Raw genomic sequence first — 12695 nt, forward strand, 5'->3', positions numbered from 1 at the left:
ATGTTAGAGACGGAGCCCCTGCAGGAAGCATCAGGAAAGCCTAGCACTGCACACACTCTCTGGAGCCTGGGGTCTGAGCAGAGGGTCCAGGGGGCCACACCTGCGGTTTCTCCTCCCGAAAAGCAGGGTCACGGTGTACCTCCCTTCCCCGTCCCACACCGGGCTGCAGGAGGGGGTCATCTGTCCGACCCTGCCGTTACAGCATGGATACAGTGCAGTAACCCCCACCACTCACTCACACACACACGCTTATGTGCACACACTCGCATGTGCACACACGCACACACAAACACACACACACTCATATACTCACTCACACGCACACACTTGTGCACACACGCTTGCATGTACGCACACACACACACTCATATACTCGCACACGCACTGCGCCTCTGGCACTGGCCCCTCTGTTGCAGTGCAGTGTCCTTGTGGTATGAGGTCATGAAATAACATTTTAATGGAAGCAGAAATAATTCCAGCATGATGATGTCATAGCAGCGATTTCGCTGGAATGGGTCAGCGGGACTGTCCTCTAGGGGGTGCTCTCCGCTCAGGTGCTGGTCTGTGTCGGGGAGCAGATGATCCTCAGGGTGGCAGGCTTGTCGCAGGGGAGCGCGGTTTGGGAGGTTCCCCCAGGGGCCGCTGTGACGGCAGCCTGCTGGTAGAGCGTCGGGGGCTTGTCGTCGCGACGGCAGGGTCGCAGCTCAGGGAAGCAGTGCATACAGGTTTCTGTGGGCCTGGTCTTCTTCTGCAGCCCAGCACCCTGCACCCACCCCTCCACCACCGGCTCCATCAGACAGTCTGCAAACACGCACACAGAGCGTCAGTGTGTACCAACACGCACACACACACACAGAGCGTCAGTGTGAACCAACACACACGCACACACGGCGTCAGTCTGAACCAACACACGCACACAGAGTGTCAGTGTGTACCAACACGCACACACACACACACACACAGAGCGTCAGTGTGTACCAACACACGCACACACACACAGAGCGTCAGTGTGAACCAACACACACGCACACACGGCGTCAGTCTGAACCAACACACGCACACAGAGTGTCAGTGTGTACCAACACGCACACACACACACACACACAGAGCATCAGTGTGTACCAACACACGCACACACACACACACACACACACACACACAGATGGCGTCAGTCTGAACCAACACACACACACAGAGCGTCAGTGTGGACCAACACACGCATACACAGCGTCAGTGTGAACCAACAAACGCACACACACACACACAGAGTGTCAGTGTGGACCAACACACGCATACACAGCGTCAGTGTGAACCAACAAACGCACACACACACACAGAGCGTCAGTGTGAACCAACAAACGCACACACACACACACACAGCATCAGTGTGAACCAACACAAGCACACACACACACGTAAGTCTGACGTGACACCATCATGACTCTGCATTGCCGGATTCTTGCTGGATATGCTACAGCATTATCATTTTTCACAGACATGATGACATGGCATATGTGTGTGTTTTGAAGTTCTAATGAAGGACCTTTCACAAGCTGTGACCTGCTGTGATCAAAAGTAAAACAGCAGCCCACAGCCTGTCTCACACAGCGCTGAAGGAGGGGCGGACCTTTGGAGGAGGGGCGGTGCTTGGACTCGCTGGTCTCGGCCTCCCGGGGGGGTGACCTGGCCCCTCGGCCCCCCCGGCTCCTCCACAGCAGCACCAGCAGGGCGAGGGAGAGGGTACAGAGCAGCACCGCCAGACACAGCCCCAACAGAGAGTAGATCACCGCCCCCTGGTGCTCCCCCCCCAGCCCGGGGGAGGGGGGCTGCCGCAGCGATGGCCTTGTCTCACTCAGCGAGGTGGGGGACACTGGGGGGGAGGGGAGGGGGGAGACAGGGGTCAGGGGTCATTATTCAAACTGGGTTTTAATTTGTGGCACAGGGTTGGGTTTATTGCACAATGTTAATGCATTATCCTTTGCCATATTAAATCTGCAGAACAGACCCCCCCAAACTCCTCCCCCCAGGCTTTCAGTCACGGTCAGAAAGCTGTCTCAGGTTGGGCCAAGAGCTTCAAATATAATACTGTCAACTCATTAAACATTAGAATTTGCTAAAGTAAAAAACTGATGTTTAAAAAGCTCCTGAAAGCTGAGCGGTGAGGAGAACAGGTGAGGCTACTGTGTCCAGGTGAGCCAGTACTCGCAGGTACTCGCAGGTACTCGCAGGTACTCACCGGCGCTGGCAGGTACTTTCTGCTGCGGCAGGTACTCACCGCCGCAGGCGTGGGCGCACTCAGCCGGATGGCTGCCACAGAGCTCAGTGCAGCTCATACAGCGTTTCAGCAGCCGGTCGTAGTAGCTCCCCGCCCGGGCGTGGCACCTGAGGGACACTGCGGCAGGACAGCGGCCGTCACCCCTCAACGCCGTGTGGACCCCGCCCTAAGGCCCCGCACTACCGCCCGCCCAGGTGCGGCCGGCCCCCTGCGGGCCTCACTGACTCAACACACCAGGTGGGTCTAACTGGAGTGATTCTGTAATATTTCACCCAGTAAATTAACACACTGACACGTGCAGACCAGGAGGACCTGCACAATTGCACAATTGTTTCAGGAAAAATTAGGCTAAAAGATGTAATCTTCATACATGAAACTGTTACTCTGAAGGCAACATTTTCACACCTCTCTAAGTTCATGATAATAATATTTTCTGCATCTTAAATAATATTTATATAGTGCCCTCCAGAATTATTGGAACCCTTGCTAAAATGATTGAAAAGGCTTATAAAAAATTCACTTTACAGTTATTGTCTTAATATTATATTGAAAATAGAAAAAAAAATCTTACCTTTATTTGAGGTAAGTTTAGTCTGAGAATAAAGCAACCTTTAGTGAAAAATAATTTTTTAAAACAAAATCACCTATGTCACAATTATTGGCACCCCAAGAAGGAAATGTAAATGAAGTATGGTCCCATGCATATTTAACTAATTTTAAGTTGGCCTAAGTGTTTAAGAAAATTTAAGCAGTCATCAATGATTTCCTGTTTAACTGGGGTATAAAAATTAGGTGACATGGGGCCCCAAATCCCTTAGTCATCCATCACCATGGGAAACATTCAAGAGCATTCCATTGCAATAAGGCAAAAGTGTGTTGACCTGCACAAATCAGGGAATGGATACAAGAAAATAACTGCTCGACTTAAAATGCCCATATCAACAGGGCAATCATTAAGAAGTTTAAGAAATTCAAAACTATCATGAACCAGCCTGGAAGAGGATGCAAGGCCAGAGTGAGGAGGATGGTCAGAGAAGTAAAAAACCTTCAAAGACCACAGTTTCAGAGTTCAGTTTCAGAGTTTGGTAGCATCTTGGGGTCACCATGTCTCCAAATCCACCATAAGACATCGCCTACATGCCAACAAACTGTTTGGAAGGAATTCCAGAAAGAAGCCTTTCCTAACTTTTCGCCACAAGCAAAAGCGCTTGGAGTTAGCCAGACGCCACTGGAACTTTAACTGTGGGCCTGTGGTGCTGTGGGAGACGAAACAAAATTGAGCTCTTTGACTCCAAACACTCAAGGTGGGTTCAGTGTAGAAATAAAGATGGCTAACTAAGTGTTAAATATGGTGGAGGATCTGTGATGCTGTGGGGCTGTTTCTCCTCCAAAGGCCCTGACAGTATTGTTCACATACATGGCATTATGGATTCCAGGAAGTACCAGGTGATTTTAAATCAAAATCTGGCTGCCTCTGCCAAGAAGCTAAAACTTGGTCGTGGTTGAATCTTCCAGCAGGACAACGATCCAAAGCACACATCAAAATCCACTCAAAAATGGTTAAATGAACACAAAAGATTTTGCCATGGCCATCCAAATCCCCTGACCTAAATCCATTTGAAAACCTGTGGGTTGAGCTCAAGAAGAGAGTGCACAAGAAAAGACCCAGGACTCTTAGTCTTAAGAGTCTTTAAGATAAAACATTACATGAGAAGACTCAGACACACGACACATGTTTTTCGGAATAAATTTATTATCACGTGTGACTTTTTTCTTGTGGTAATGGGCTCATATGGAATTTATATATTTTCTTTATTTGCTGAGTAAAGGCATTTGATAAACAGTAAGGGGAATTTTCATCAGCCTTCTTCACTCATTAAACAAGGGTGCCAATAATTATGGAGGGCACTGTATACATACATACGTACATAGCTGCCATCCTGTTGATATCATACCCCCATGATTCTGTTTTGTGATGGTGATGATGATGATGAATTCAGCTAGTTTTTTTTAATAGCTTTAATGTGTTATAAAATTTTGCCTTTCAAGACCTAAAAGTACAGTATGTTCAGACACCTCTTTGTGGTGTTTATAATACTAGTATTAATAATTATATTGATTATTATATTTAGCAGGAACCATTATCAAGGGTGACTTCCATGCAAGGCTAGTTAACCTGATTTAAATGCCGCTAATCCAATATGTAACCCAGCAAACCAATACAAACAAGTCAATACGTCTGCCTTCACACCAACATACAGTCCAGCAAACCAGTACCTTTAACAGCAAACCAATATTGTAGCAAATCAATAGCTATGGCAACTATTTAAATATATCCCTTTATCTACCAGAATGAATAACAACAGATCAATATAATCAAAATCCCAGATTTAACCAATATATACAGTAAGTCAGCAAACCTAAATATGTTTCCATTAAAACCTGTGCTACCACACCAAACCGAGTAATGTTACGTGCTGAAGTAAACTGATTAGCTATAACCAGTAGTGATATTCAAAATACAAATGAAATTTGCTGAACGCCATTATTTGTGTATTCTTAATTCTCTTTTGTATAAATGTGCCAAATAATGATGAAACATGTTCTTTTAAAATGAATTGCTTACAGCCTACATCAGCCTTAATTTAATTTGTGCCGGTTATATATGTACGTTTATGTGTGTACGTAAATAATGTAAAATCAGGATGCAAGTGAAAATTGCCATTAATAAATAATTTAATGGCAGACGTTCAGCATTCAAAAATGAAAAAAATCCCGCAGTATAAGTGATTACAATACTTTTTGTCGCACTGGATTTTTTTAATTTAAAATTTAATTTTAATTTTGTGAATTACCGAAATATTTTTTGAAGATGTCGGGTAATTAGACCACTGCTGTAACATCGTCCATATGAGTGATCTTCTTTGTGTAAAAAATAGTGAAACAGGTATTTTCTGCTGTCTGTTATCTCAGCTTGTCGGCATTCTCTGCGGGAGGGGGGTGGAAGGGAGGGGGGAGATTCGAGTGGAAGGCACCGCGGTCTCCGTGCTGTTATAGTGAACGTTGGGGGTGGAAGTAGAACATCACGAAAATCATTTTCATGTTCAGGTATTTTAGCATTTATGAGTGTTATTTTGTCCGGGAAAGAGGGAGGCGAAACTCACCGCAGAATTCGGCGCATCTCACCCGGCGATAGGGCTGGTCGCAGGCGCGCTCACACGGCAGACACTGGCGCACCAGCGCGTCCCAGAACTGGCCGTCCCCGCAGTGCGCGCTCATACTGGCGGCGGCGAGCTGCAGGGACACGGTAAAGATGGCACTTTTATTGCTGTTTGCATCTGTGATGATAACGCATCGCATCTACACCTCATAGTTTACAGTCGCAATAATATTTATCTGACTTATACCGTTCCACAGAAAGTTTCCTTTCATTTCGACGAAACGTTTAACAAACTTCTGACCAACTCAAGTCTGCTGTCAAATTAAGTGTCACCACTTCAGCGACTTTGTGAACATACGAGTTATGTAGACGAAGTGTTTTCAAACATATTTGCTATCCAGAGACCGTAACACGATTGGTAGTTGGTGTGTTTATTGTACTTGACCCCCCAGAAACGTAGCGAAAATGATTTGTACATATCCGCCACGATCCTATTGATTTCGATCTACAAAAAGCAAGTTCTCATGGTCCGCCTGGAGACTTCCTCTTCTATTTTGCTGGCAGAGATGGACAGGACGTATGAGCAAATTACATAGATGCTCGGACGAAAACAGTCCCTATAAAAGCATCACTTCTGCCCATTCTCCAGCGCCTCTTTGCTGTCCTCTTATTTAGAAACAATTTCTTAAAAGTCAATAACAAATACATAAATTACATTGCATTACATTACGTCATTTAACAGACGCTCTTACCCAGAGCGACTTCCAAATAAGTGCACCACTATGCTAAGAGTAGGAGCTAGGAGTAGATAAATAAACTTCTATGAGCTAAAGACTAAACAGACACCTGGACATTCGACGTTACATTATTGTTATTTAGTACACCGACGTACATACAATCCGTTTATACAGCTGGATGTTTACTGAGGCAATTATGGGTTAAATAACTTTATCAAGAGTACAAGAGCAGTGCCCCAGCAGGGAATCGAACCAGCAACTTTGGGTTACGAGCCCTGCTCCTAACTTGGTGCTATTATCATTTGTTGTTTAAAGGTTCTAAAATCACAGCATGATCTATTAATCATATCATGTTCTATTATTATTGGCCATTCGAAGGTTTTTCCATTCTGAGGAGTGTAAACACGTTTGCAGTCTTCTAAAGTCACAGCCGCCAATGCCTTATCTACCGCGCGTCGCTCTATTGGGCACAAACTCTTTCAACCGTTCAAAGTACACATCGTCGACAGATACAGTTCCGCCTGGCCTCGGCAGCACTGCGCTGGGGTTTAATTAAGATCATAAATCTGTATAATCGCGCTGTAATAGCAGCGCTGACCATGTTACATGAGAGTTACTGCGTGTTGCGTTACGATCCAGAGACTTATTGCGCAGCTAATTGTCCTCATAATCAGGCCACCTTACGGTGTTTGATATAAAATATCAAATGCAAGGTGACATTTGGAATACACGCACATTTTAGCAAACATGTCAGGAATTGTTTTATTGCTATGATATGTTCCTTATGTCTTCAACATTTGGCACCTTCAACAAACTGTTCATCTGAGGAAATGTTTCAATCTGTGATAATCTCCATCAGGCACATGGAAACACACACACACACACGCACACACACACACACAGAGAGAGAGAGAGTAATAGCATGTACACCTTTGTACGTGTTCTCTCTGTTCAGCGTCTGATAAGTGGTCTGATGTTACATGTTCCCGTATGACGCGGTTACAGCGGCTAACGGTCGCTCCTGTTCCAAAGCCCTCTGAGCTCAGTCAGACAGCGAAGGGTGAAAAATCAGACATCACCTGAGCGCCACACTGAAAGTATGGCTGAAACGTGTTTATGTATTGTGCTCAGTTCTGATACCATATTAGTACAGTACATAATATAATATTTCTGAAAAAAAACAAAATTTACACACATTATACTTTAAATTAATAATTCAATGTTATAGCAAGTAAATTACATGATCATATAAAACTAAATGCAACGTATTACAGATTAATTTGAGCAGACTCTGAGAGATCAGGCGCATTAGATCTAGAAACAGACATTTACAGGTAAACTGGCTGCTGCAGTGATATTAGGGTTTGGCTAAAGGAAGGTAGTAAGGAACCCAGGCTTACCTCTCAGTCACACACTGGCACTCTGACCCAGAGCTAGCTGTACCCACGATGCCGTGCGCTCGCTCTGCATTTACGCCTGGCCTCATTTGAGTAGGGCTGTGCTCAGCGCTTCCTGGGGCTTCCCCTTCTCTCAACACGCTCTACGAGGAGGGAACGTGTTTGTCTCTGTGACATGCACACACACACACACACACACACACACACACACACACACACACACACACACACACATACACACACACACACACACACACACACACACACACACACATACACACACACACACTCACACACACACACACACACACACACACACACACACACACACACATACACACACACACACACACACACACACACACACACACACACACTCACACACACACGCACACAGACACACACCCACACACACACACACACACACATACATACACACATACAGTACACACACATACACACATACAGTACACACACATACACACACACACTCACACACACACACATACACGCACACATACACACACACACTCTGTCACACTCTTTCTCTATAGGTGTGCAGTTATGTTGTGTGTTTGATATGTTTTTGTGGTGTTATCTGTCCCTGTTTGTACCTTTATATGAAATCTTTTTTTTATCTCATTTTGCTACCCATTTTGACTTGTGACCAGGACTCCCTGATATTGTATCTCAATGGGACCTTCCTGGGTAAATAAAGGATAAATAAAATAAGTCAGGGTGGGGCTGGAAGGCACATACTCTGCTGTGACATTTGCCTGAAATAAACCATTATTGTCCTTAATTCTGAGCCCCGTTACATTCAGCTGTCTGTGCAGAGTCTCTCCTCTGAGTACTGCTGTTTGCACCTTTTCCTACGCTCCACCCCCCTGCAATCCGCAGGGACAGGTGTGGCACCACTCACAGGTCTGTGAGAGGTGTATCCCACACTCCACCCCCCTGCAGTCCGCAGGGACAGGTGTGGCACCTCCCACAGTTCTGTGGAGCCGGCAGCAGGGTGACACTGAGTGGTGTAATACAGAGAGGATGCTGTGGTTTGGCACTGAGGCAGAGGGGGTGAGTGTGACTCACAGTTTGCCCTTTCAAAAAGAAGCCAGTCAGGCAGATCAAAAACAAATCTGTTCGAGTTTTCGGTTAGTGTCATTAATTATGTACAGGTAAATAAATGAGATCTGAAATTTCAGAAACAGCTAAACAAGTTCCAGGGAGAATTCTCAGGGACATGTTGTTGTCATTATTATGCTCACAATGTTAGTTCTGTAACAGGAGAAACCAGGCCTCGCTGGGAATTACACTTTGATGCAGAAGGTGCTTTTGCATAGCTGCATTGAAAATGAAGAAACAAAATAATTTGTTGAGTTCCTTCTTTAACAGATGAAACAAATATTATAATTCTGTGCAGGATGGTTCCTGCCTCGTTGTGACCGTTACGCAGAGCCCCAGAGCTCCTTTAACAGCTGCATCAGTGAGATCTGGGGATCTGTAATGCCCTGAGCCTTTGCTCAATGTGCATGAAGGTCCGTGTCCCTGAGACACGACCAGCTCCTCAGCTCTGTCCTGGCAGGAAGACAACTCATCTGCCTTTTGGGTGACATCTCAGACTGAGATAGGCAGCAAATTCACACTGATGGCTCATTTTGAAACAATTGTAGGTTTTTCCACCAAACCCACTGGGACTTTAGGACCACACTGTATAATGTCTTAGTCAATGTCCTTAATGATTTTTTTTCATCATTAAAAAAGATTTGAGGCTTTAGTGACAGTTGAGTACCTCTGTGATGGCCGTGTGGTCTCAGGTCTCTCCCCTGTGGAGGAGACGCTAGCTTCCTCTCAGCACAAAGCCTGTTTCCTCTCTGCCTAAACTGCACAGCGTTTTTCTTCAAATCATTCACAAGCTACAGCTGCTGCTGCTCTGAACAGGAGTTGTGTGATTCATTGTGTCCAGATCATAAACAGCTTTTTGCTTACTGTTCACAATTGTGTTCAGTGTATTGTTATTGAGCTATATAAAAGAACTCACGCTGATACATATCACACAGATACAAGCATCCCCCAATAAGAGAGAGAGCCCTGCATCTATGGGGCAGCTGACTGTCCCGTCCCGTCCCGGCAGGGGTGTTCCTCTCAGACACGATCCCTGTCTGTACTGCTCCCTCGGTGGTGGAATGAACTCCCCACCGGGGTCAGGACAGCAGAATCACTCGCCATCTCCCCACACAGACTGAAGACCCACCTCTTCAGACTGCATCTCGGTTCCACCTCAAACCCCACCCCCTAAAGCGTGCTACCTCTAGTATTTGATGTTTATTTTATGTGTAACGTTAGTATTGTGTTGTATTTTGGATTCTGTGTTCTAGTGTATTTGGTTTCCGTTGCCTAGTCAGATTGCACAAGTTAACTCACTGCTCTGGGAGTGTTAGCCTGGTCTGACACTGTTGTTCAGTTAAATTTAATGGATACACTTGTGTTCTATTGTGCTGGAAGGCGCTCTGGATGAGAGCGTCTGCTGAATGCATGTAGTGTAATGTAATGTGTTACAGATATGGATATCCCCAGATAAGAGCTCTGCCCTGTGATCTGCAGCTTGCCCTGAGGGTGGGGGTCCTGTGGAGGGTGAAGTGTCCCAGGGGTGACGTTGCTAAAACACTTTGTTGTTTTCTTTGGGATGTCCTTCTCAGAAGTGCTTCGGGGGGAGGCCCCACCCGCACTAAGGGAGACATTACTGATCAATGAGTCAGCTAACACTGGCTGTACATGGTTCAGTGACTTAGGAGCCTGCCCTGCCTCTATCTAGACCGTACTGTATTACTGATCTATGAGTCAGTAAATGTTAGCTTCATGGTTCACCGGCTGCCTCCATCCACAGCATCTGTGTACAGTTCCAGATTATCGGGGTGAAGCCCTGTACTCAAGAGTAAGAAAGCAGGGCCCCCCGCTGGGTTCAAACCCCCTGTCCATAGTGTGTGGCCCTGTTTCACAGGCTGCCTCGCATCGAAATGAAGCATCAGGTTTACTGCCCTGTGCTTCTCTCCTCCAAACACTGGAGAAAGATTTCAGCCCAGTAGAAACGCTCTAACTCAAACAGAAACCCAGTGCACACCTGCTGGTAGGTCATCGCTGGATGAAAGTAGATTTCATGTAGAAACTGTCTGCCTGCACCTACAGAAACCTATCTGTTCCCAGAATAGCATGAACAGAAACAAGCATTTAGTCAAATCTAATGCAAAGAAGGGCCAAGCGGCCAGAAATAGCTGCACTAAAGAGAACGTGTTAGTCTCTGGGACCCTGAGGAGCCCGTCAGAATAAACAGCTCTGTTTCAGCCATGCCCTGAACATGTCAACCGCACACAAAGAACACTCATGCAGCACCCTCCAGCAAACCACTCACACGTCACCCAAACACGAAGATCTCCCGGTGATTCTCACTGCGTAAAGAGCTCCAAACAACATACAATTATCAACCAAACACAATGATTTATGAGCTAGATATAACAGAGATCATTATAGTTATTTGTAATCTGTAGTTGTTATTGTACTGTGTGGTGTAAAACCCAATTCTAGTTGTGCAAGCTTTTTTTTTTTGCTTTTGAAAATGGGTAGATGACACGTCTGCAGGAGAGAAGATGGAAGCTGTGCACTGGCTCAGCTGCAGCGGAATGAAGTTTTTCCATCTACGTAAAGCTAGCTCTGTATTCAGTTTCTCTTTTCTCTTGTTCCTTCATTACTTCTCTTTGCCTCAGAAAACAGGTTTTGCAACAGGCATTCACACACTGCGCTCAAGACAGCAGAGTGGCTGGCCATCTTCTGTCACAAACACAGACTCACCTCCGCAGACTGCACCTGGGATCTCCCAGCCATGACGGCTCCTTCCCCTTCAGATTTACCACAGGGTGAGGTATACTGCACTCACACTGCAGGTATATTATACTGCACTCATACTGCAGGTACATTATACTGCACTCACACTGCAGGTATATTATACTGCACTCATACTGCAGGTACATTATACTGCAGGTACATTATACTGCACTCATACTGCAGGTACATTATACTGCACTCATACTGCAGGTACATTATACTGCACTCACACTGCAGGTACATTATACCGCACTCATACTGCAGGTACATTATACTGCACTCATACTGCAGGTACATTATACTGCAGGTACATTATACTGCACTCACACTGCAGGTACATTATACTGCACTCACACTGCAGGTACATTATACTGCACTCATACTGCAGGTACATTATACTGCACTCATAATGCAGGTACATTATACCGCACTCATAATGCAGGTACATTATACTGCAGGTACATTATACTGCACTCATACTGCAGGTACATTATACTTCAGGTACATTATACTGCACTCATACTGCGGGTACATTATACTGCAGGTACATTATAATGCACTCATAATGCAGGTACATTATACCGCACTCATAATGCAGGTACATTATACTGCACTCATACTGCAGGTACATTATACCGCACTCATACTGCAAGTACATTATACCGCACTCATAATGCAGGTACATTATACCGCACTCATACTGCAGGTACATTATACCGCACTCATACTGCAGGTACATTATACCGCACTCATACTGCAGGTACATTATACCACACTCGTACTGCAGGTACATTATACCGCACTCATACTGCAGCTACATTATACCGCACTCATAATGCAGGTACATTATACCGCACTCATACTGCAGGTACATTATACCGCACTCATACTGCAGGTACATTATACCGCACTCATACTGCAGGTACATTATACTGCACTCATAATGCAGGTATATTATACTGCAGGTTCTCATGCAGTTAGCTGGGTTCTTGTGCGGGTAGCTGGGTTCTTGTGCTGGTAGCTGGGTTCTTGTGCAGTTAGATGGATTCTTGTGCAGTTAGCTGGTTTTTTATGCAGTTAGATGGGTTTTTATGCAAGTAACCATACCTGCACCCAAACTCCCCCAATTCTTCCCAAAGGAATAGGTCAAAGGAATAAGACCAACTTTGATATGCAGTGTCTTTTAATGGAAACACCATTTTTCAAAATAGTAATAATAATAACAGCAGTAGGAACATGTAACGTCACAT

General features: G+C 45.3%; 1 protein-coding gene across 1 annotated transcript; it reads right to left on the reverse strand.

The window, feature by feature from the left end:
- Positions 1-550: 550 nt before the first annotated feature.
- On the reverse strand, positions 551-5554 carry LOC118779796 (tumor necrosis factor receptor superfamily member 13B). The gene is made up of 4 exons (XM_036532066.1): positions 5440-5554; positions 2237-2392; positions 1628-1870; positions 551-801 (listed from the first exon to the last, which is right to left on the reverse strand). The coding sequence occupies exons 1-4, from the start codon at positions 5552-5554 to the stop codon at positions 551-553; spliced, it is 765 nt and encodes a 254-aa protein (XP_036387959.1).
- Positions 5555-12695: the final 7141 nt, after the last annotated feature.

Source organism: Megalops cyprinoides, chromosome 1 (genome assembly GCF_013368585.1).
Source record: "Megalops cyprinoides isolate fMegCyp1 chromosome 1, fMegCyp1.pri, whole genome shotgun sequence".
NCBI classification, from domain to species: Eukaryota; Metazoa; Chordata; class Actinopteri; order Elopiformes; family Megalopidae; genus Megalops; species Megalops cyprinoides.

Excerpts from the sequence above, each read along its gene's own strand:
- LOC118779796 (XM_036532066.1), bottom strand. The coding sequence starts at position 5,554 with ATGAGCGCGCACTGCGGGGACGGCCAGTTCTGGGACGCGCTGGTGCGC. Across the intron at positions 2,393-5,439 it reads GAGATGCGCCGAATTCTGCG|TGTCCCTCAGGTGCCACGCC; the intron begins GTGAGTTTCGCC and ends GTCCTGCCGCAG. Across the intron at positions 1,871-2,236 it reads GAAAGTACCTGCCAGCGCCG|TGTCCCCCACCTCGCTGAGT; the intron begins GTGAGTACCTGC and ends CCTCCCCCCCAG.